This window comes from Cardiocondyla obscurior, linkage group LG03 (genome assembly GCF_019399895.1).
Source record: "Cardiocondyla obscurior isolate alpha-2009 linkage group LG03, Cobs3.1, whole genome shotgun sequence".
NCBI lineage: Eukaryota > Metazoa > Arthropoda > Insecta > Hymenoptera > Formicidae > Cardiocondyla > Cardiocondyla obscurior.
In genome coordinates, this window is record NC_091866.1 from 5,022,949 (window position 1) to 5,046,711 (window position 23,763).

Sequence of the window (23,763 nt, forward strand, 5' to 3'; positions counted from 1 at the left end):
GTAGAAAGTGCGGGCCGTTTTTCGCCGGAGATCTCGCGGGCGGGAAAAGGAGCGTAGAAAAAAAGAAAGAAAAAGAAAAAGAAACAGAAAAAGAATAAAAAAAAAAACGCGAATCTAACAGATGCGCGGAGATGCACCGCGGGAGAGACGCTGGCACCTTGAGCTAGTCCGTAGCTCACGTCATCCCGACGCCCGGCGGGGCCCTCATTACAGCGTTACGAATCACTGGTCGGGTTAATCAAGGTCGGATTTACGCGCCCCACCTCCGCGCCACGCTTAGAAAGCGCCAATAAATTTGCACCCAATATCGTACCGGAAGCGACGATTAAATCGCCTTACCGCTTACAAGCGAGCCCCGTACAACAACGCTCGCTCGGCAGACATTGCCGCTGCGTTTGCGATATAAAAGCGATTTTTAAGTTGACCGAGGTTGATTGGACGCCAATTAAATTGCGATAAAAGATAAGGCGGAATAATCTCGTGGAAGTAGCGTTTGGTAAATGCATTCTTCTTGTTGATTGCTGCACCTTTGTTGTTCATAAGCGCGATTATTTTTTTTAATTTCTTTTTTTTTTTTTTTTTTTTTTGACGGTTTAATTATGCGGAGATTGAAAACCCTAGAAGTTATAAATTTAGGATTAATATTAATGCGTCGAACTGCGTCGCGCTCTTCAGAAGAGTTTGCAGCTTCGCGGACGAGATAAAAAAAAAAAAAAATTAATAGGAGAAAAAGTTCGGGGCAAACAAGGGACAATTTGTTGTAATAGAAAACGCCGCTGATGAGCGACTCGATTTTACGACCTAGAAAGTGAATTTCTGCTCGCGGGCAAGTCGGGCGCCTTCAACCGTAATCCGTGAATCGCCGGGACCAGTGATCCGCTGAAGAAGCTGGATAATAAAATATCGGTTAGAAATCGAGCGATGGGCGGAACAGGTCCCGTGGACCGCGATCGGCGGTGCCGTTGGGAAATCAGAAGATCTCGTAAGGTTCGTCGCACTCTTCCGCGCATCTCGGATCATTAAGTTTTCAATCGGGGAAGCCGGTGACGTGTCGCGGAGATACGCCGAGAATTATTGCCGCGAAATGAAACGCGGAATGCCTGGCGCAGCGTTTCTCAATCGTCACTTCAACGTTAAAATAAAAAACATCCCGACGCAAAATACGCGAACACATTTTTAAACACGGATACGACTATCTTCGTTAGTTAATAAAATTAGAATTAAAGCCGAAGATTATTTCAAAAAGTCATCGGAGACGCAACTGCGATTGCTTCTCGATTGAAACTGAAAAGTCTGAGGGAAGATTAATTGCTGCTTTAAACAGACGGAAGAGAATGAGAAGGTTCCAATTCCTATCGTCCGCTAGGCCAATTTGCCCTGAGAAAAGAAATCGATACCGGCAGTCATTAATTCATAATTATTGCGGCAGCGGAGAATTCGTTATCGCGACGCGAGTACGGATTTAAATAGCAAGCTTAACGAACTTCTCGGCGATATGCGGCTAGAAAACTCGGAGATTGTAATCAGTACACTGTATCACGCAGCTTTGAACCACCTAATCCCGTTCCGCGGGGATTAAATAAGAGCACAAGTGACAATTTATTGATATTAATTTCCGCGCGCGATATCGTTCGCTTTATTGCGGATTAAGCGCCTAAACTCTGGAAGAAATTAACGGGAAATATCATCGTGTAATATCTGATCTCGCGGCTGAAGGATCGCATTAACTCGAACTGCTACTGACACATCTCGTTAGGTGGCTTTTCAATTAAAAAAAAAAATTAATAATAAATTTTTTTACCCGCGACTAGCAAATAACAGCGGGATGGCGGCGAGAACCCGTGTTTTCTGCTCCGTTTATTCATCCGCCTAACGCGTTGGGAGGCGATTACCGGTCGATATCGCGGCGCGGCGTGTTTCGCGGGGACCTGGCAAAAAAAAGGTGACGACGACGAACGGGTATCACTCCGACCGGGGTTTCTGGTGAACGGCGCGAAATCTCCCTCCTCATGGTTCTCATCGTACCGCGGAAACGGCCGCGATCTGAGACGCGGCGTGGAAAAGTCGCGTGCTTCCTGCCGGTGATGATCCGGCAAGAAGAGGCGAGCGAACGAGCGGAGCACTCGATGAATCCCACCGCGGGCGATCCCACACGGATGATGACGCGTCATCCCCCTCGTTTTACCGTAGAACGGTAGATGCAATCGTCTTCCGCTCCCCGGGATCGGGTGAAAATTTATCGGCCACTTTCCGGTGAACGGTTCCGGCGCGTATCGGTGTCCCGCGGGCGCGCGGATTTTCTGCGGCAGAATCCGTCGATCTCGAGGATCAAACCCAATCAGTTCCCGGTAGCGGGAGCGTAACGCGAGAGGTCAAAGGCACGGTGGAAGCTAAAAGACTACAGGGAACCGAGACCGTTCATCTGTCTCGCGTGTGCGCGAGGTAGATTTATGCGCTAGAGCTTCGTGCGAGGGCAGATCTCGAGGACCTCACGTGTCCGGTATCTTTCATGCGGAGAAAATGCGGGTTCCCGTGTGCGTGAACGCTCCGCGGTGCCTCGCCGGGATCTCACGTGCGCGCTGTCGTCCTGTGCGCGGAGATCTCTTCGCGAATGGTTGATTGTGAAGGATTGAACGTGCACGGCATCTGCTAAATGATATTGCTAAATTAGAAGGTTCGCGAGTTAATACACGAATACGTTTTGTCACGAAGTTATCACTGCGCGGCGCTCCTTTATCGAAATCTTTATTCCCATCCCAGAAATTTAGTAGAAAAAAAACTTTATCAAACAATTATCGAACTGGTCATTTTATAATATAGACGTGTCGCTTTTTCTTACTTAAGTTTATCACGAAATTGGACTTTAAGCCAAACCCGTCGCGCGAAAGGAATGCATCGTGAAAGGTGGAAAAGTGTAGGGACGATCGAAAGGATTGCAGCGGCCTTAATTACAGTGCTAGCGCTTTTTCTTTTTTCTTTTCTTTTTTTTTTTACCGCGCTATCCTTTCTTCTTTGCAAATTAGTCATGCATTATGCCGTTGTAATTTGCAGCGCAGCTTAAGGTAATTTAAGAACAATGTCGTCTTTTTCACAGGACTTTTTTTTATCTATTGTGAATAATATTGACCAACCGTAATAATTATTTTTTCCCTGATACCGATGAACTTTTCAGCGATTTAAACTTTTGCGAAGGTGAAATAATTAATTTGATCGATTATAAATCTCGTTAAGTAAGTAAAAATATTGCGACAGCTTGCAAACCGTTATTTAATTGTTTCATACGTCATTCTTGATAACCACGAGGAGAGTAGAGAATGAAGTAGTCCTTATCATTAATATTGAGCTTGTATGTGAGAAATATAAAAGAGAAGGTACAAATGTATTTAATGTAAAATAAAAATTTATAAATTTATAAAACATATACATACGTATTAATTGCAATTTTTATTTTATTTCTGTAAAAGCAAAATTTAATAATTTATATATATTTTATATTGTGCTTGATTTTGATAATTCTTTTATAGTTCAAAATGTTAAAGATATATTTGTACCTTCTCTTGTGAAGCAAGTGTCTACGTAAAATAGACTATCTTTTCTTCAAAAATTGAATCTACAAATTACAGTCAATTTCGCCTATTTTTCTATGACTTTCGGGCTCGCTCAAGCACGCGTTTTAAGTCTAAGATTTTAATTGTACGATATTTAGCGTAAGTTTATTGTTTATCTAACTTTATTAAGGCTCTTTATATCGATCTGGTTGGATCATACTCTTCAGGATCAAGAACGATACATTCTAGTTAGGCACATGTTTCTTCAAGGCATTACGTTTAATTTTCCTTCTATAACGAATTGAATCTACATATATATATATATATTAATTCTTCAACTTTAATTCTCCGCGAATTTGCTTCAAAGTTTGTAATTATTAAGACCTAGAACAAAAGTTTGCTCACTGTCTCTCTTGAGCAAAAAATTCGTCGCCGATCTTTAGGAATTATTATTCATAAATATAGATCATTTTCTCTTTTTTTTTTATATCTCACAGATCTTGTCGGCTTCAGCTAATTAAAAAAAAAAATTATTTGCGTCATGGTAAGTCTTGCGATTCGAATTGATATAAAATTGCGCAGTGAATAGAAGAATACTGTTAGAAAATTTTGTTAAAAGTTAATTTTTTTCAAGTCTTTTCGCTCTTGAACAATTTCGGCGGTTTAAAATATCGAATTTTTTTTTTTTTTCTCGCGTTTCTCCATCGTGCTCCGACGAGCCGACGAAAATCTTTCTTAAATGGATTACCATGCCGACGATTGCACCCTGGGGCTCAGGTGTTATTGCCGGGAGAGAGCGGTGGCGAGTTCACTTCCCTCTGCTCCTCCTGGACGCTTTCCGGTCTGCTGGCCGTGCTGCTCGACCTCGAGCTGAGGTTGTCCCGGTCGCTGAAGTACGACGAATCGCCGCGCTTTTCCTCCAGCTGCAGCTGCTGCTTATCGTTTCTGAAGTCGTCGGTGGTGTGGCCCAGTAGACCAGGGAAGTACGGTATGCCCTGCCGCTGCGAGGTGATCTTCCCCATGAAACTGCGGATCTCCTCGAAATAGGAGTCGTCGGCTCGGGGAAGCTGGCCGTGATACCTCGATCTGACCTCGTCCAGTATCGTCGGCCCGTCCGCGTCGTGCTTTTTGAGATGACGATCGAGATTGGTTTGCTGACCGAAGCATCTCTCGCAGAGCGGACACTTAAACGGCTTCTCCTTGTTGTGAATGTTTCTGACGTGACGCTGAAGATTGCTGGAGATGCTGAAGCTCCTCTCACAGTACTTGCATTTGTACGGCTGCTCGCCGGTGTGCGTCCTAAGGTGTCTCGTCAGGTTCGCCGATCTGGGGAAGACCTTCCCGCAGAATTTGCAGGAGTATCTGTCCTTGGGCTTGAGGCCGGCCTGCATGCTGATCGAATACGGCGGCAGATTCGAACTTTGCTGCGGTGGCTGCTGAGGTTGCGGTTGCGAGGGATGGTTTTGTTGGTGCTGAGACTGCTGGCCGATGGCCGGACTGACGGCTCTCGCGGTCGGCTGCGACGACGACGAGGACGACGTGGACGACGAGGTTGAGGAGAATCTATTAGGCGGCAGAGGCACCATCGTCGGAAGTGCCCTGACTTGGATCTTGGGTAGATCGGGCACCGGCGTACTGTGATGGTGCGATCTGTACATCGCCTCCAGGACCAGCGGGTGCATCGCGTGATGCTGCGGGAAGAGCACCGTGTGATAAGGCAGACCGCCGCCCAGGCTGTTCTGATTCAGCACTTCGATTTCGTTCTGGTTCTCGTCCCGCAGTCGCTCTTTCTTGTGATCAACGCGAAGATCGAGCGGCTCGCAATCGAGCTCGTCCTGATGATGCGACTGCGGCGGTCTAGCTGCGGGGCTCATGTGCGGCTGCTGCGGCTGTTGGTTCGTCGGGCTCGACAGGCCGCGGCCGTGGCCGTGGCTGAGATCGTACGGCAGCTCCTCGACGTCCGGCACGCGGACGCTCAGCGGATAAATGCTGGCTTGCTTTGGGCTTATGTGGCCCGGCATCTTTCTCGGACTCGAGTCTTTCTCCCGCATGGCTGGAGGATACTTCGGGTCGTGCAGCAACGTCGGGGGCAGGGTGATGCTACCGAGATATCCGCTCATCACACTGCCTCTATCACTCGGCCTTGCTCCTGCGCTCCGCTCGGAATAATCTGAAATAAGTGAAGTACGGCGCATCTAATTAGCGAACAAATTCTGAGGGATCAGCGTCATTTTAATTTCAAATTAAATGTGAATTATCTTGCTAAACGAAGGAAGAAATTTCTGCTCCAGCTATACATTTCAAACATTATACATGTTAAAATAAAATTATCACTGATCTTTTAAGTAATAGTAAAACTCGAGGTAGATATATAAGACAATAGCAAGGGACAAATAAAAACGATGCTGTTGAGTAACGTAGGCGTGCGGCGTGAAATAAATTTTAAGGTCACGTCCGATTACAACACTCGAAGCGTCCATCAAAAGTAATTGAATATACCAATCTGCGGCATCTCTAGATAGACACAACCGATTATTAGAGTTACGTATCGCGTAACATCGTACGGTTGACAAGCGAAGCCCCCAGCCGTTTCGCCTCATAAATCAAAAACTCATCGTGCCCGGACTTTCTTTCTAACGCTCGCGATTTCGGATTACGCCGAGTCGGGAAGAATAGAGTAGCGCTACAGGTTCGCCGGCAAACGCCGGGCTATTTGGAAATATTAGTGAAAGGGATCTCCTTCTCCCCTTTTACCTTCCTTGATCGACAACCACCGTGTATCGTTGCGCGAAAGAGTCCCGGGGAGAGAAAGAGAGAGTGAAAAAAAAAAAAAAAAAAAAAAAAAAGTGAGAAAGGCAAAGAGGCGGAGAGCGCAACGGGACTCGATAAATCAAGGCATCAATCGCGGTGTGATAAATGTATCTTCGGCCCGAGGCCACGGCGGATTTTAGAAGCCCGCAGAAAATCGATCTCCCCGGGCAAATCGACCTGCTCGCATTTTTTTTTTTCGAGCCGGAGACGGCAGGCACGCCGTGGATAGAAAAAGAAAATATAAAATAGAGCGGGAACACCTGCCAGATACGTAAGATGTGTCTATCAGATTTTTACGATCCCGCATTATGGATCATTCAGCCGGGGCCTTTCTCTCTCTCTCCGTCTCTCTCGTTCTTTCTCGCATTTTATTCCCCGTCTCTAAACGCCTCGCAGTTTCACTCCGGCACGTGCTCCGGGGCCTCCGCACCGACCGCTAATTGACAGAATTTTATTAATGAACCGCGATCATACGGGCAGTTAATTTCGCCCGGACTATTTCCCATATCTCGCTCCGTCAGCGAGTGGATAAGTTCTTCCGCGATGTAACGGAGAAGCGATATCTGTAACAATCCGAAAGGGATCTGTTTGTACAGCGCGTCAGTTAAACGCGTTGTCGATTAATTTCACGTCTTGAAGAACCGAGACGTGATACAAAAGACGTGCCAATTTCCAAAAAGAGAAGCGGATTTTGATAATAATATTTCGCGCGTGATAAGAAGCAGATATTAACTGATCGACGAGCAATACGCAACACTGCAAGTTTTTGCGAGGTCCGCACAGTCCGCGAAAAAAAAAAAAAAAAATCATGTTTTTGTTCATTATGCGACGAGAGATCGCGGTGATAAGTCGATTCGCCAACCGAAAGTGACGCAGCTTGTGTCGAGATTACCGCTTACACGAGCGCCGTTCTTACGAGCATTGATGTCTCTATCCGTGCATGGCGAGAAGGCGAGTATATTTTATCTTCAATCACCACGTGCTACCGAACGAAACGTAGAAACGCGAGGGGGCTTTTATTATGCACGGTGCACACGTTATCGTAGCTATTTGTTGCTTTTTACAACAGCACTAGCGGACAAAACGCAATATTAGCATACGATATGACATACAGCAATTAAACGTAAAGTAAATTCATGAAATATACAAAATTTAGTAAAATAATTTCCAATACCAGCGTTAAAATAAAAACTTCGCAATTATATTGCAACATGGATATTTTATATCATTTCTATGAACGTTACATTTACAATAATTAAACAGTAAAATTATATAAAGTTAAAGAAAAGAAAAAAAAAGTAAAAGAAAAGAAAAAGATAACATATTACGTTACACGTATGCGTGTTCAATTACATCGTTTCGCACGTACGATTTCCAAAATAAGAATACCATACAAAGATATACGACTATTATTACGAGGGAGGGCGGAGGGGAAAGAGAAAGAGAGAGTGTAGCGAGATATTTATCGCGGCGTAATTTACCCGTGAGCTTTTAATATGCAAATACGATCTGGAAAATTTCTCAGATCGCATGCGTTAGTTGCGAGCAATTAATGCAATGATTTAATGGCTTCCATCGCGAAGTCGTAAACACATCCTGGAGGAAATCGGCGGTCGTTTAGCGATCGATGGCACCGCCTAAGTACCGTTGAGCTCAAGGCTCGATCCAGTTACAAACCAGATACCTCTAATACATTCCCTCGGCCGTCCACTTCGGCGAAAGAGAAATCGGTTGTGCCATCAACGCGGCCGCGGGAGGGCGAGGCGGAAAAAGAACGAACGAGCGCAAAAATGTCGTTCGTCCGATAATAGTGAAAAGCGTTAATTATGGACTGTCCGAGGAGAACTCCCTCGTTGAAAGTAAAGGCGCGCGCGACGCGCCGGACGATTTTTCTGCGTCACCACTTGGGACGTCGCATTTTCGCGCACAAGAAAGCGATAGTAGTAGAGCGTGTGTGCTGTCCGGCGAGAGATGCGGTCGATTAAGTTCGATTTACATGTACTTTCCCTTGTTCCCCGTAATAATACTCCGCGAGGAGAAACTTTCGCGCGACTCGAGTGCGGACGCATCCTCGGGCGACGCCCTGCCTGCCGAGGAGACGAGAATGTTGGGCTGGATCGTTCAAAAACATCTTTCGACAACGTGTCTTGATCAGGGAGAGCTCGAGCGATATTAATTTAAAGGCGAGACGCTGTGTAAAATAATCTCTGATCGATATATTAATCGTAAAGCTTGCAGCGTGCTTTTTTATTATTTTTTTATTTTTTTTATTTTACCAAATTGTATTTTATATTTAATTAATTATTCAACGCAAAGAAGATCAGAAGTTTCAAGTCTGAACGGCTACGTTTGATTTTTATGTAATAAATACTTAACGCGAAATAATTCGATAATGAAATATTAGCAGATAACATTACGTGCGATCGGGAGCATTTTTCGATCGGTTTTAAATTCGTTTTAAAACGATTGAATCCTTTTTTCTTTTTTTTTTTTCCGCGTCGAGCGGAGTTTCTCCGAGTGGTCGAGAGTGAGTAATGTGTCCACGGGAAATGGTAGCCGGTTACGCGGAACGGGAGGAGAAATGAGAAGAGCGAAAGAAAGAGCGCGAGCGGCCGGCCGAGGACTGACGTCTGTTACGTGAATCAACCAAGAGACTGACGTTTCTCGAGAGATCTCCCGAGATGTTGGCGGACGCGATCCAGTTTTCGGTTTCTAGAAAGTCGGGATGAGCCCGGGCGTGGTTTGTATCTCTTTCCCGCACAGGTCCGCTCACCCTGCCCTGCTCTTTCTCTCGCTACGTCGTCCTTGCTGGTATGATTTCTCTGCCGACATTCACCTACGTGTACGATAAGTGCCTCTCCAGGGCCGCATGCATCGTGATATTATACCGAATGTGTTTCGCGAACGTTCACTGGATTACATGTAATGTAAAAAAAAAAAAAAACAATTTTACGGTAATAAAGCGGATAATTTTTAAACAAAATTAAATCTATCATTTCTTTTCTTTTTTTTTTTTCTTCTAGTTTATAGACGTTTGATTTATTCTTTTTTTTTTAATCAAGCTGATAATTTCATTCAACGATACGAATACAAGATCGTCCGTCTTTGTGACTCGCAGGTGACGATTATTTTCACTTTAATTAATTCCCGTGTATGTAACATACCATAAAACGCCAAGGCGTGTAGCGCATATTTATTCACCACTTGTTATCCAAACGAAAACGTTCCCGGCCGCTCGCCGGTCACGAAGACGATTTTAATCGGCCGTTTTTTCTCGCGTGACGTAATTCCTCTTTCTTCGTTCGCAAGGGGAAAAAAAGAGAACCGAGCGAGACCAATAGAAGGAAGCGCCAATTTTCTCCGCATGCATAATAGGCGGGATCTTAATGCACTTCGCGACAGCGAAATCTTCATTGAATCATTCCTTTTCTAACATCCTCAAATTACCGAACCATTGTGCGATCTTAGGTTTTGCTGTCGCGATTTGTCGCAGTTTCTACTTCTGTTTGCGAGCGCGACGTCCGCTTTTTTTTTTTTTCCTTCTTCTTTTTTGGCTGACACAGTTTCTTTCCGGCGGTCCATTCAGCGCTGCGCTTAAAGACGTCGCGAAGGGAAGAGAATTAAGAAAAGGGAGAAAAATATCAATCTCCACACAGTCGCGTGTCTTTCTTCGCTTCTCGCGTGGGACCTCGCGATCGCACCCACCGATAAGACAGCGAGAAGTGCCGGCATTTAATTACGACGCGCGCCGCTTTAAGCGCAAACTTGTCGGAGATTAAGTGCGCCATGCGTCGCTAAATTGATACACTGCGCGACGCGAAAATATTCCTTCGCGACGAGAACGCACGTAAATGTTTCTAACAATTGCAAACTCGCAAACGAACGCTTTCTAAAACGTGGGCGCCGACGGATTTTTGCGAAAAAAAGTCGCGTAAAATTAATCATCCGTATTACTGTGTCTATTAAAGTCCTTTTGTATTTGAATCAACCGCAAAGAAAAAAAGATTTTCACCCTAAGATCTCAACTTTGATAGCTTAACCTGATTCGTTATAAATGATTAATTTTTATGTCCTTATTCCCGCTGATTTTCCGGGTTATTTAAATAGAAAAACAGATTAACTGGCACAGTCATATTGACAATTACCCTACATTGAAATGTCTCGATTCTTTTGATTTGTGACGAGCATTAATTAATGAACAGAGATCGAGAAATAAAGAAGAAGGAAAGATAAAGACAGAGAGTGCGCTTAATTTTTTCTTTTTTCCCTACAAAACTCTCTCCAGAAGTAGTACACTTTAACCGCATGTTCCTTTTTTCGCGCGAGGGGTGCGTTCTTTCGCACTCGCTGCTGGAGTTATCGGGAGTATGTGTCTTGTTCAATTACCTTATTATTGGAAATGCGTGTCGGATGCTTGGGAAATACAGCGTGTAACGACGCGCGTAATGAGGAAAACCGGACGCTCGGCTCCAAAGAAATATATTCATTACGCGAAAAAAAAAAAAAAAAGAGCGAAGTACAAGCAAATAGATTTTCCTTCCGCTACGTCCCTCCGCTCATCTCATTACCGCATTAGTAGCGAGACGTGCGCGTTGCCGCTCCGGGCAACATTCTACGGATTAGAGGTATGACGTGGCGAGATCACGTAACCCGCGGAACGTCTTCTTCGTCGTAAAGAAAAATCTTTGCCACGCGAGGATTTTATCGAGCTCATTAGCCGTTATGATTCACCGGAACGCGTAAGTTACTCCGCCGTTCGGCGCCTGTCCGGGTGAAAGGACGTAAACAAAGGATATTTGTAAAGAGGATCGCGAGCCGCTTTACCGCTATTAAAACAGAGAAGTTGAGAATAATAGCACAGTGATTTTTTTTTTTTTAACTCGTAGAACATTTAACGTGAGATAAATCTATTGCACGTTGCAACAGTTTTCAAAACCTTACTCAACAGTAAACCTTTTAAAAGTCTTTTTCTAATGCGCTTTTAACGCGAGAGAACGCTTCTAACTATCTTCAGAAATATATATAGAAAAAAAAAATAAGTGTATCGTTAAATGACGGCGTTGTTATAATTAAAAAGTAAATGTATCAGTTTACGTAGTCCTTGCCCAAAGATTCTTAAGTGAAACGCCGTCGTTTCCGATGTCTTTTTTAAATCTAACACACGCCCAGCGACAGGTGAGGAAATAATTCGCAGCGGGATGGAGAACGCACGGTGAAAGGTCCCGCGGGGTGCTTTCGAAAACGTCGCGCGTCCAGGTCGATATGTAATGCTTAAACTTTTGAATGTCACTTTCTCAGTTTCGTGCCGTATATCATCATCCGCGCGAAGTGCGGCGTTGAGAATTAATTCACCGGTGACGTGCGCGCCGAGAGAAAGAGAGAGGTGCGTGCATCCGCCGATAATCCGGCGACGATTATTTATGATCCCGCCTGGTGTAACGCGACATAAAAGACCGAACGTTGTCCCGGGGTTGTGCGCGGTAGCCTGACATGTGCGGCGCCCACGTGCATTTCTTACGCAGACGTTATCGCGCGGCCGGTAGCCTTGCCAATAACGCGCTGCGTCTGCAAGCATTGTCACGCGGTGCACCATATGTCGTTGTGTCCGCTCGTAATATCATATACTCCTCCGACGATTTGTTTCCCCTCGAAGGAACCCCGCGTTACTCGCGCCGGTGCTCGAAACGCGATTTTTCACAAGCATTTCTTTTCTTTCTTTTTTTTCCACGTTTTCTTTTTTTTTTTTTTCTTAAGATGGGTACAAATTAAATCAAAATTTTATTAATATTATATAAATATATTTATTTATATTTATATACATTGATTATAATAATTGATGATTTACAATATTACGCTCATCGTAGAGAAGTACTTTGCTACGGTTGATAAAGAATTGTTCCAACAGACGGCTAATTTGATCTCGTATCTCTTTCACCGTCTCGAGATTTGTAGATATTCCGTCGTGCCGGGAATTGATAGAAATGAATTACGTGCGAACCGCACTGGGGAATCCTTTTTCTTTTTTCTCTCCGCAAAGGTGAATTAATGGCTCTTTAATTCGCCGGCGATGTTACGCGTAAACCGACAGTTGAGAGACAGCGCGAGACTATCGCAGTCAGAACCGTGTAAATCGGTTCTAATCGCGGCCCCGCTTCTCGAGAGTGGAAACCGGCAGGGTCAGGCCACACGTTTGGAAGTAACTTGCCTACTTTTACACGTGGTATTTCCACGGCATCCTCCCAACGCTATCGCGTTACGCGCAGAAATCCTTTCTTTTTCACGGTTGACTTTTTACGCGCGATGTCATTTCAATAGAGAATTAAAGTTCCTTATCAAATCGATTTGCGCGAAAACAATACCGCTTAATTGAAAAGTCAAATGGCAGCAAATGGCTTAGCAATAAGGAATTATTGTGATCTGTAGAAAAACATTACGAGTATCACGATTTGTTACACCTCGCGGAGAGTCCCGCGACCGATCGCGATCATTAATCTTCAAGATCCGTCGTACCGTTTACTCAGAAGCGCGCTCGCGAGGCGCATCAGCGGTCTTATCAACTAATAAGACCATTTCTCTCGTCCTTATACATAAGACAGCTGAGGGATTAAGATTCATGCGATCGGCTATTTTTATCGTCAATCGCTCTGGTGTAAAAAAAAAAAAAAAAAGAAATCTAAAAAACAATTAATCGCATCGAATAAAATTATTGCAAGTGTTCTCTTCGTCGATATTTTCGAAGAGCAAGATATTCACGTTCGTGAAGAATTGCAAGGCGCATCGAAAGTAGCGATATCGTTATCATCTCGCAAAAATTGTTGCGTAATCGGCGCACAATTCCGTCACCGTTACATCGAGATCGGTTTCGGAATTGAGCAACGAGTGTTCGGATCTGTCCGAGCGAGACCGACTTCCACCTCGCGGTTTTACTTGCTTTTCCGGCCCGGCGAGCTTGACGATCGACCAGCAGCATCAGAAGGAGGATGTCAAGGAAAAAAAAAGAAAAAAAAAAAAATTTTACACTGGATCCGCCGACAATTTCAACGCGAAACGTACGATCGCGCGAAGAGCGACTCTTCGTCGAAGGAATTACCTTTTCGCGGCGTATTCGCGGAATTTTAAATCGCTCGGATCGCTTCGATCCGCGGACGTATCACGGCGAGGCGGTGTGCTGCCCGATCGTTTTCTCTATGCGCCGTGATTTAGTTAAATAGCGACTCGCTCCGGACGTTTCCTTATGAAACCGAAGTGTAAAGCGAGCCGCTGGAATCCCGATCCGCGCTCTCACCGTAAACCGAACAAACCTCGTCGAAATTCCGCGTAATTCATAAGCGTGGTCGATTATATAAAAAGGATGAACGTAATGTTAATCCTTCCAGTATCACAGATCTCTAATGAATTACATATCTCGACGCAGTAGTTGCCTGTAGATTTCGTAGCAATTAATTCACCTTTTCCAATCCGTTTGCCAGATTAGAATTTGAAATATATCATTTATGCGGACCGTGGTACGCTTCGAAGAGGCGCGGTAGACGCATCCGTCTAGTTTTGCCTACGACACGGTTTCACATTTGACAAAAAGCCGTGCGCGCGATAAAAGTCGTCCGTGAAAGTATTAGCACGACCCGCGGCTACGTATAAGAGCCAGGTGCGGCATCGGGATTCGTCGCGAGGCCTTTCTCGTGAATTCCGCGGTCTTTCCGCCGCCTTTCGTCGGGTAATCCGCGGATTAGGAAGGAAGGAAGGTCCCTCCGGGCCTCTTCGCCCCCTCGGCGGACGCGATGAAGGGTTTTCTGTCGTAACAGAGATATCAGACAATTGGTTCCGCCGTTAAACACGATCATCGTCGAGCACAATAATTTTCTCGGGTTTCTACCGCGCTGAAAATGGATTTCTACCCGCTGGCGGATATCCGAGCTTGCGAAACTGGCCGTTAGCGCGGTGAACCGAATGGAAAGCGAAGTACAAAAGTCGCTCACTGTTTCGCCGGCGATGTAGTTTTACCAAGCCTTGATTGAAGCTATTAACAGTTTCAGCGGCATCGGGTTATCTTTATCGAAACAATACCCCCGAGGGTTTATGACTAATTAGACTCGCGGGGATCATTAGGCTCTCCCCGTTGTAACCACCGAGTTACTTCACAAAGTTCCTCTTTCTTAAAACGTAATTGGGACGTTTACATAAATAGATAAGTTTACATAGATAAATAATAATCGCTCTAGATTTTATTGTATAATGAGTCTCCACTGGAATTAAATTATTGCTTTGGCGGAGTATTTAAAGCTTTTTTCCGCGATGTTATTATATAAATTATCGATATCAAGAGCCTTCCTTACGCTAACACGAACGTCCATATATGTATACCGAAATAATAATAATAATTATAGGAAACTTGTGTAACTCGCGTGATAAAGTATTGTACTGTCATTAAAACCGACGTAATATTATCTTGCGCAAGGCTCAAATTTTGCTTTGGCCGTTTCGCGGACGATTGATCCGGTTTGCGGATTGAGAAAATAAAATTTCATCTTTAATGAGTGATTGTGATTTAAAAGGAGTGAAATCGACCGCCGGGGGGAAAAAAAAGAAAAAAAAAACGAAAAGTGCAACAGGGGGAAACGCCCGTGAGTGATGGCACACGGGGGCCGAATGGGCTGGACGTAATTTAATTGGACGTTCTAGAAAGTGCTTCCCTAATTAATCGATTAGCACGTTATTAGTTACGCGTTACGAATGCGAATCAGGAAGCGGCGTGCAATTAAACATTTAATTTAATATCGCGTTTCAATACCGCGGACCACTTTCCATAACTATTACCAATAAGAAAAAGCTTCCTCGATTACCATAAGCTCTCTCGATACTTCATGCATAGATTCATTAACACGCTACCTCAGCCTGAAAAGCATACTTCTATTTAAATTATATCGAACCGTTCTATTTCGCGCTCGCGAAAATCAAACAGCGCATCGCGTTTTTGCATTTTAATTTGTAATAAAGTACTTCTCGGATAATTATTGTTTTTAATTAAGAAATTATACCGTCGAAATGAGTATTCTACGATAAGACGCGTAAATTTTTTTTCTTTTATTTTTCTTTAGGTATACAAGGAAAGACAAGGGATCTTCTCGATCGCTTCGGATCGCCGGCAGAACTGCACGGGCTCTTCCATATCGCGCATAAGTATATACAGCGATCGACCACGAAATCAGGAATAGATTTTCATGAATTTTCCTCCGGGTGCCGGTTATTGCCCAGCCGTTGGCCTGATTCCCTTTCTTTAACCTCGCCTCCCGCTTCCATCGCCGTCCTCTTCCGCGATCGTTCCCGCGCGCCCGTCCTCTTTCGCCGTAACGCATTCGTCTCGTCTGCTCAACGATCATCTGCCGATCCGCCGATCTCGTTGACAGTCCCGCCCAACTTTTACGCGGCATCTCCCGACTGTTTCTTCATGAAATATTCACGCGGCACGACGAAATCATCGTTTGTTAGTCGGCGCCGTTCCCTCCGTCTCTTTCTTATTCTCTCTTTCCCGCTGACGTGAGCGCGAGAGACACCGCCGGGCATTGTCAGCCTCGTGGCCCATTTCTTTCTGCACCTCGATGACTTCTCGACTGTCACCGCAATGCACTCGCCAAGAAAAACACGCCTCAGACACGCATTCTATTTTCCGTATCGTACAGCTTTATTTTCTGATTACTTTAGAACCATGGAAATCTAACTGGACGAAAGGCATTTTAATAAATTATTGAAACTGCGATCTTGAGAAGCGATTGACGCTCGAGCGCCGTCGTAAGGTAGTTTACTGACGCACGTGACGAAAATCGGTGAAAGGATGCGTGGGATAACGCCTCTCGGGAGGGTGCCGCGAAGATTTTCTGCGCTTTTAATGAGAAGGTAGATCGTTAATAGACCGCGTCGATCGTGAGAACATTTTCGTTTTCAGCCTGACAAATCGGCGATCTCGTAACATCGTCCACTACATACCTACGTCCGTTGATAGATAGGCAAGCAGAAAACGAGTTGCGGTATCGCAGACCGGCAAATAAATGTTTATCGCACGGGCGCGTAACCGGCGGATTTTCCCTCTTCTCCGAGTTCTTTCTCTCATTTTTTTTTTTTTTTTTTTTTTTTTTAATAAAGATTTATCGTTTATTGTCAACATAATGATCATAAAATATCGCTAATGAGCAGAGAGCCGAAATTGCAACGCGCATCGCGATACCCTCTTCAATTTGTCAGACGGCTGACCGTCTTAAGATGCTGGTTTCGATTTCGATTCATGATTATGTTCGCATGTAACAATGCGAGAAGGCATAAAGCAACTTCGCCTCGCAATGACGAGCAAGAAGTAACAAGTGTGCGCAACCTTCAGCGATGATGGAGGGCTGATTAAGCAAATCAGAAGCACGCGATCAACTCGCTACTATATGATTAAATTTCGTGTTCTGGTATTAAAATATTAAATTTTATTCGAGGAAATATCTCATGCCCGACCATTATATTAAAATCGCGGTATATAAATTATTTCGATTGCTCAACGCGCGTTAATTCCTTCGTAATCGTATCAGTTGGCGTTGTAACTAGTTAAAAAATTGAACCGAGGATCCAGAATCTGGAAATTAAATGTTTTTAGAGAGTATCGTTAAATGTTTATTTTAGCTGTACGATATACGTTCGATCTGCGCGATCCGGGCGAGATAACGAAGCGAGGAGGCCGCGATGAATCGCGAGATGAAATAAGAAGGTCAGCGGTAGACCGGAGATAAGTGACGGCGCGCATACATATGCGGCGAATAATAAAGCGTGTAGGTACCTCGGCCCTTTTTTACATCTCCGTCCGCCACGTTTACGCACCGGCGCGATGTTATCGCCGTTCTTACATCACGTATGTAGGCTGCGGCCTCAAATTTAAGGCTCCCCATCTCGAGGCGCTACAATTATCCCTCCGCGCCGGCAAGGTCGCCGTATTGTCCACTCGAAGATGCGGCCGACGACGTCGCGTCCGTTCGCCACAATTAAATAAGCTCGCAATGCGCCTTTTACGGCGCCGTTACGACGCACCTCCCGTAAAACTGGATGAAAAGTTTATCGCGCGCGCTTCGTTTGTACTTTCGTGAGTCAAGGGAATCGCCGGCGTGACTCGGTCTATAATTTTCGCGTTTTTCCTTCTCTCTCTCTCTCTTTTTTTTTTTTTTTTTCTTTTCGGTAAGAACGACTAATTAACATGCACCCGGCTTAAACGATGCGCTTCACAGTCTTTTCGACGCGAGACATAAATCAAGGCCGCGGTAAAAAAAAAAAAAAAATTACATGTTCGCAGTAATGTTTGGTGATTGCTGCCCGGTCGTAAAAACGTCGGCTTCGTTTTGGGCCTCGCCGTTGAGTGATCTTTCGACGAGGGCGCGCTATAGATCCTCCGTGTTTTTTTGCACCGCTTTCGCGCCGCCGGTAGTCTTGTAAAATTTTCATTTTCGTCGCGGGCGATAATTTGTAAAATCAACACTGATAAACACCAGGGATTTGCCCGTCGCCCCAGTTCGGGAGGCGTTTCGAGAACGTTTACGAGAAGTAAAATCGCTTATTTTTCCAACACACGTCGGCTCAACTTTAATCTCAGTTCGACTCGTTAAAAAAAAAACAAGGTAAAAATTTCGTTCTAATTCTTATATCTAGAGAGAGATGAAAGGCGAGTTAAGCCGGGATTAGGATTAATCCGCGTGAAAAAGGGGGACGTTAGTCGCTGAAGCGTGAACCACCCGTGATCGATCTCTCGCGAGGATTTTGGAGCGATCGCGTATTTAATGCGTGCCACTCGCATAATTTTCTTTGTAAACTGGTTTTACATATTTTCCGTTATCGCGATGTATACGCTGAATTTCTCAAGCTTATCGGTAACTATTATTAATGCGATGCGGACGCGGCGTGTGAGGCGGCGGTTTATCGGAACGATTGGCTCATTACGGTATCGCGCTCGCCCGGCGCGGGCCGTAAATTTCGTGTAACCGGAATTCCCGCGGTCCCACGTGGAGTACACACGGTAGTACGATACCGGAAATCTCTAAACGGCAATGATATTTAACAATGACGTGGCGACGCTGCTCAAATTTAATTTAAAAGCAGCACCCGGTCCATTGTACGGCGTTGTAGACGCATAAATAAACTCGGCGTGCGAGCCCACACGTCGGCTTTACGCCACCGAAGATCCCTGCCGCGAAACGAATTTACATTTTCGACCATAGGCAAAAAGATGATTGAAATTATTTCAATTTGCCCCCTTTCGAACGAGTTCTTACGTAAACTAGCTCCTCGGTAAAGATCGCTTGCAGTGACAGAGCCCATTTGATTTAAAAAAAAATTCACGTTTCTTTCTGATGATAAATTAATTTATAAAAGTAAAATAAAAGTAAAATAAAAATGCCACATTAATTTTTGTAAATTGAGATAACGCGGGCGTTATAAAATTTATACGTACGCTTAAAAGTACGTAATTTAATTGCGTATTAAATATCGCTATCTGCGGTTTGTGCGGGAGTTGTTTAATATTAAGACGGTGCGTGTACGTCGCTGGAAATTATAGAAGACACCATTGGCAGGATCATTGCGGTAGCAGTACTTAATGGCCGGTACTTGGTGACGGTAATGTCGTTCGGGGCCCGTTTTATTGCCGTTTGCGCCAGCCGGGGACCGAGGTGAGGACATTGTTCGAACGTCTGGGAATCTCTCATGATTGTCGTGCTCTCCATTCTCGTAATAGCCGGCGTATTCAAATACCGGCCCGCCGCTCGTACATACATTTGCCCGGATTGTTGAGCAACGAAAAGGAAAGAAAGAAAAAAAAAAAAAGAAGAAAGAAAAAAGAAAAAAAAGAAGGTAGGAATCCCGATGCCGTTCGCGTAATATCGCCTGACACCGTTCGCTTTTGCAAGGATGGGATCGAGGAGAAAAACGGAGCGGGCGGAGTCGGCTCGCGAGATCGTCCGTCTCGATATCTTCCGATTTAATTCTACATTTAATCGCGACGTTTGATCGTTTTTTTTTTTTTCTTTTTCACTACAAAACAATACATTTGATTCAGACAAAACCGGACGAGATTTTATCCGAAGTCAAACGTATTAACCGCGAGTCGTTTTTCTCTCGCGGATCCTCCCTCTTCGAGTTTATTTTCAATCAATCTCGCAAGTTCGCTGTCAATCATCGCAGCGAGGAGAGATCTATGTCCGGAAGGTTCTCGCCGGCATAGATTCACTACGTGGAACTTACCCGCGTAGTCGTACAAACTATCGTTATTCCCAGGGCGTGAGAGGAGGCGATCGATCCGACGCGTATTATTTGCAATTACTTTCGCGCGATCCGCGATGTTCGCGCCTGACGTAATTTGCGATTTATCGCGTACGGGCAGTCCATGGGTGCGTCGGGGCGCACGTACGCGGCCGATTCTAACAAATTGCCGATAGCGAGGTGGAGATGGATTGAGCAGCGGCGGTGCGAGGTAGAGGAAAATAATAGGCCGCGGGACAAGAGTCGGCCCGCCGCTCTCGGGCGCATCGGTTTCACATAACTGTTAACGGCGTGGCCGGTCAGGTCTGTATCGCGCTTCGGCATCGGCGGCAACAAAAAAAAAAAATCACCGGCGTCCCAGCTTACTCGACTTACCTGTTATCAATTAACTGTTAACGTCGCCCGGCGCGCGCGCTCGGTAGCGCGTCTGCTGCTGCGCGCGTTATCGCGCCGCGCGTGCACTATGAATAATACATCGCTCCGGTATAATCTCTCGTGCCACTTAATCGAATATTCTGACCCGCATCCTTACTCTCCGAGAATAACCCGACGAGAGAAATCAAACGAATAAATCTCACCCGAGTCCGACTTTAATTTTCACCAACGAAGCGGGCCTTTTCGTTTCACCGTGCTATGAAGGATCCACGGGGATCGGCGCTTTGCAGAAAATGTTCAACGTATAGTCTTCGACTTTTTACCACCAGTCAATTAAATATATCCCGGGTGGGTTTTTCTGTAATTTCGCTATCGACGTAAATGCCGCGCGATTTGACGGCCCGTCAATCTTGCGTTTGCATTCGCGCACGTGGATGCAGCTGGGCGTCATTTTGACTAGGCCGCGTAAACGTATTTATCGAAGTCTCTCTCGTGTCTCGCGTATCGGACAATCTCACGTGTACGCTATCCTTCGGACGTACTCTATCGCGGCCGCCTGGAGGCACGTGAATTTATGAACGAGGAAACGGCGAGGGATGACGCAGGAACATAGCTTTTGCAACGTCTGCTTCCCTGGGCGGGCAAGAAGCGGACCGTTCGGTGGTAATATAAGGACGAGCGTGGGCGAATCCGCTCTTGCGCGCGCGAGAGATCGCAAGCGCAGCTTCGAAACTGGTCTCGAAATGAATTAGACGTCCAACGCGTTTTCGCGCGAAGCTATAAGCGGCGCGAATTTATAGGCGTGACTTCGCGTCCGTTTTAATTGCGTTACGTAAGTTCCCGTCCGATGTCAATCCGCGGCGGTTTCGTGTGTGAGAAAATGCGCGCGGATGATTTATAATTAAGAAGGATGCGTATCTAGACGTAAATTCCGATGCTGTCGATCGTTATTTAAATTCACGATTATTTATCAGCTGCGATATTAGTTGTAATTTATTTAAATCGAAAGACACGACGATCCAGATAATTATTGGAAAATTTGTATAAATAAGTAACGATAAAATGATGAATTTATTAGTGACTCATAAAAGTCGAGACGTTCGTAAGTATATGGCATCGTAAATCACGCCGAAGTTAACGCGCAGTGTTACAAATGTTTATGTATTCTTCTAATTAATTTTAATTGTCATATTTTGCTTTTGAGAGCTGCGCACACTTGCCAGACAATACGTCGACAAATTATCAGGCAACTTCCGCGGTCGTGCTCGCGAGCGTTCGATTGTTCTTATTCAAATGGAAAACCTCTCTTTCTCTTTCTCGTCATCTGACGCTATTCAATATTCTCGTTCGTAGACCGCCACGCACATGACAGCGTGTCCGCGTGTCGCGGAAACTCTGTAATTACTGAGAGCGCGGGACGCCGGCGCCAGGAGTACGAGTCAAGATTTCGTCGACGACGTCGGTTCGCACACGACAACGATTCGAAAATAAATCGAAAAAAAATCTAGAGCACTGATATCTCAATCAATAAAATTCTTTTTTTTCCTCCCAAAATTAGAAATATCAAGCACTATAAAGTGCATTAAATCTTTGATTAAAAATTTCAAGACAATAAAAAATTATTTTGATAATTTTTATCCTACAATATAATCTGAAAAAAAAGGTCTTTACAAAAATATGGTTCAACTTAGAAAGTAAGTGTAAAAATAAAATTGCGACGGGTTCGAATTGATTGTTACGAATTTCACGAGCTATAAATTAACGAAGCTGTTCTCGCATATTTTTCCAATAAATGTCGATGCTTCGTCGATATTTATTACTGACGCAGTTTAGCATTGAAATTAGATGAGGCTAGAAGTAGCGACAGAAAATGATTCAAGCGCTCTCATTCTTCTCTGGAAAGTACCGATCGCGCGCGACGTTCATAAATATTCAAAAGCGCTACTCGGAACACCGTGATATAACGCTACGATATCCCGGCGTGACGACGAGCGGGAAGACGAAAAGAATCGTAGATCAGCTTACCGTATATGTCATGCCACGACCTTGAAGCCGAGGGTGACTGCGGCTGCTGTACTCCCGTTGACTTCGCGACACTTTTCCACCGTTGCTCTACTCATAAGGCAACGCGAATAAAGGTGGAGTGATAAGAGGAACAAAAGAAAAAAAAAAAGAAGCGAAGGACGGGAAAAGTCAGAAACGAAAAAGGGTGGCGGGAGCACTTGCTTCGCAACAACACACTATCCTCACACTCGTGATCACTCTGCCTCTTGACCAGGCCCTTCCACGTGCGCGGGACGTCGGCCCTTGCGAGAATATTAGATCACCGGAACGTCCGCACGAACATTCCGCCAAGCCGACCGAATCGTTCCAGCCCCTACGGGGCGATGCATCCACGCGTCCACCAAGAGCCCTTTCGTTTCACCTCGTGGTCACCGCGACCACGTGCTCGGATAACGGTCTCGATCGTTCCCGCTGCGGCGATGCGCGACACGTGTCCCTTTTATATCACACACCAACACCAGACAATTATCGGTCTCCTCAAATAGAATTCTTCCGCTCTCTTTTCTCTTTTTTTTTATTTTTTTTATTTTTTTCTGACTAGAGTTCGTTCTGTTCTCGCGCTCTTATCAAAGGGCGACGGCCGGCCCTTGGCAAGTCCCTTGGTGGCGATCGTTTAATTTGAATGACCGACTATCGCGGGGATCGCACTGCCGATCTCTCGAATCCTACGCCCGGGAAGTGTACTGAAACGCGCGTGTGTCGTGCCGACAGGACGGTCCAGTCCTGACTGTTGATTTCTCTCACGGGAGGAGCGACGGAAGGAGCGAACCACGTTGCTCACCACCGTCCGGCGATCGTTTGGTGCCAGTGCTCCGTTGTCCAGGTCCTCTCTCGCGAGGCGTGTGATATCTCCCTCCCCTCCCCCGTCTCTCTCTTTCTCTCTCTGTCTTTCCTTGCCCTCTCGCGCCGCGGACGAGGCGGAATATCAGCGAGAACCGTGAGCGCTCTCGGAGGAGATTCGCGAGGCGCGACGAGAGCGGAGTGGTCCGTACGGTGGTGAGTAAGCTGTGCGCCGGTGTGTCGGTGTGTATGAAGCGGGCGATGCCGCGTACGGACGTCGCGCACACAGACTTGGCGGCCACACAACCGCGATGTGCACAAACACGCGGGTACCGTACCTCCGTGGGTACACCGTCGATTGGGCGGGGAGACCGATCCGTAGGCTGCGGGTAGGTTAGTAAGTAGGTAGGTAGGTAGGTAGGTAGGTAGGTGAGCCGCACAACCGGGGAGCACACTGAGGAGACGTCCGCACACACGAGGGGAAGGGGGGGAGAGAAAGAACCGTGTACGTACACCGTTTCCCGTGTGTGCGGGACGCACGCGGAGAAATACGGCTAAGGAGCTCCCCTGCGTGTTAACCGTGAGAGACGTCGGAAAGGTAAGTGCTCTCCTCTCTTCCAGCTGCGGAGTAGCACCACGCCGGCACGCGACCTGCCCTCCCTCCCCCTCGTCGCGCGATCCTTTTTCCTCGGCCGTTGGCGAAGTACAATCTCTCTCTCTAGTCCACGTTTCCTCCTGGCTAGATTCCTCCGACACTCTTCTGGACTGTCCTTCCCACTCCGTTCACCGCGATCTGGACCCAAGGAGAGGAGGTGGATGGTGTTGGTGCACCACTCCCACCCGATGGTCACCGACACACCGGAATCCTCCCAGACCTGCTCTCGCGGGTGCGAGAGGAAGAGAACGGACG

The 23,763-nt window shown here is 45.7% G+C and overlaps 1 protein-coding gene across 1 annotated transcript; it reads right to left on the bottom strand.

The window, feature by feature from the left end:
* Window positions 1-566: 566 nt before the first annotated feature.
* LOC139101326 (histone-lysine N-methyltransferase PRDM16) lies at window positions 567-23,185 on the bottom strand. Its single transcript, XM_070654368.1, has 2 exons — window positions 22,035-23,185; window positions 567-5,718 (listed from the first exon to the last, which is right to left on the bottom strand). The coding sequence occupies exon 2, from the start codon at window positions 5,666-5,668 to the stop codon at window positions 4,322-4,324; it is 1,347 nt and encodes a 448-aa protein (XP_070510469.1). The 5' UTR covers window positions 5,669-5,718; window positions 22,035-23,185; the 3' UTR covers window positions 567-4,321.
* Between the last annotated feature and the right edge of the window lie 578 nt (window positions 23,186-23,763).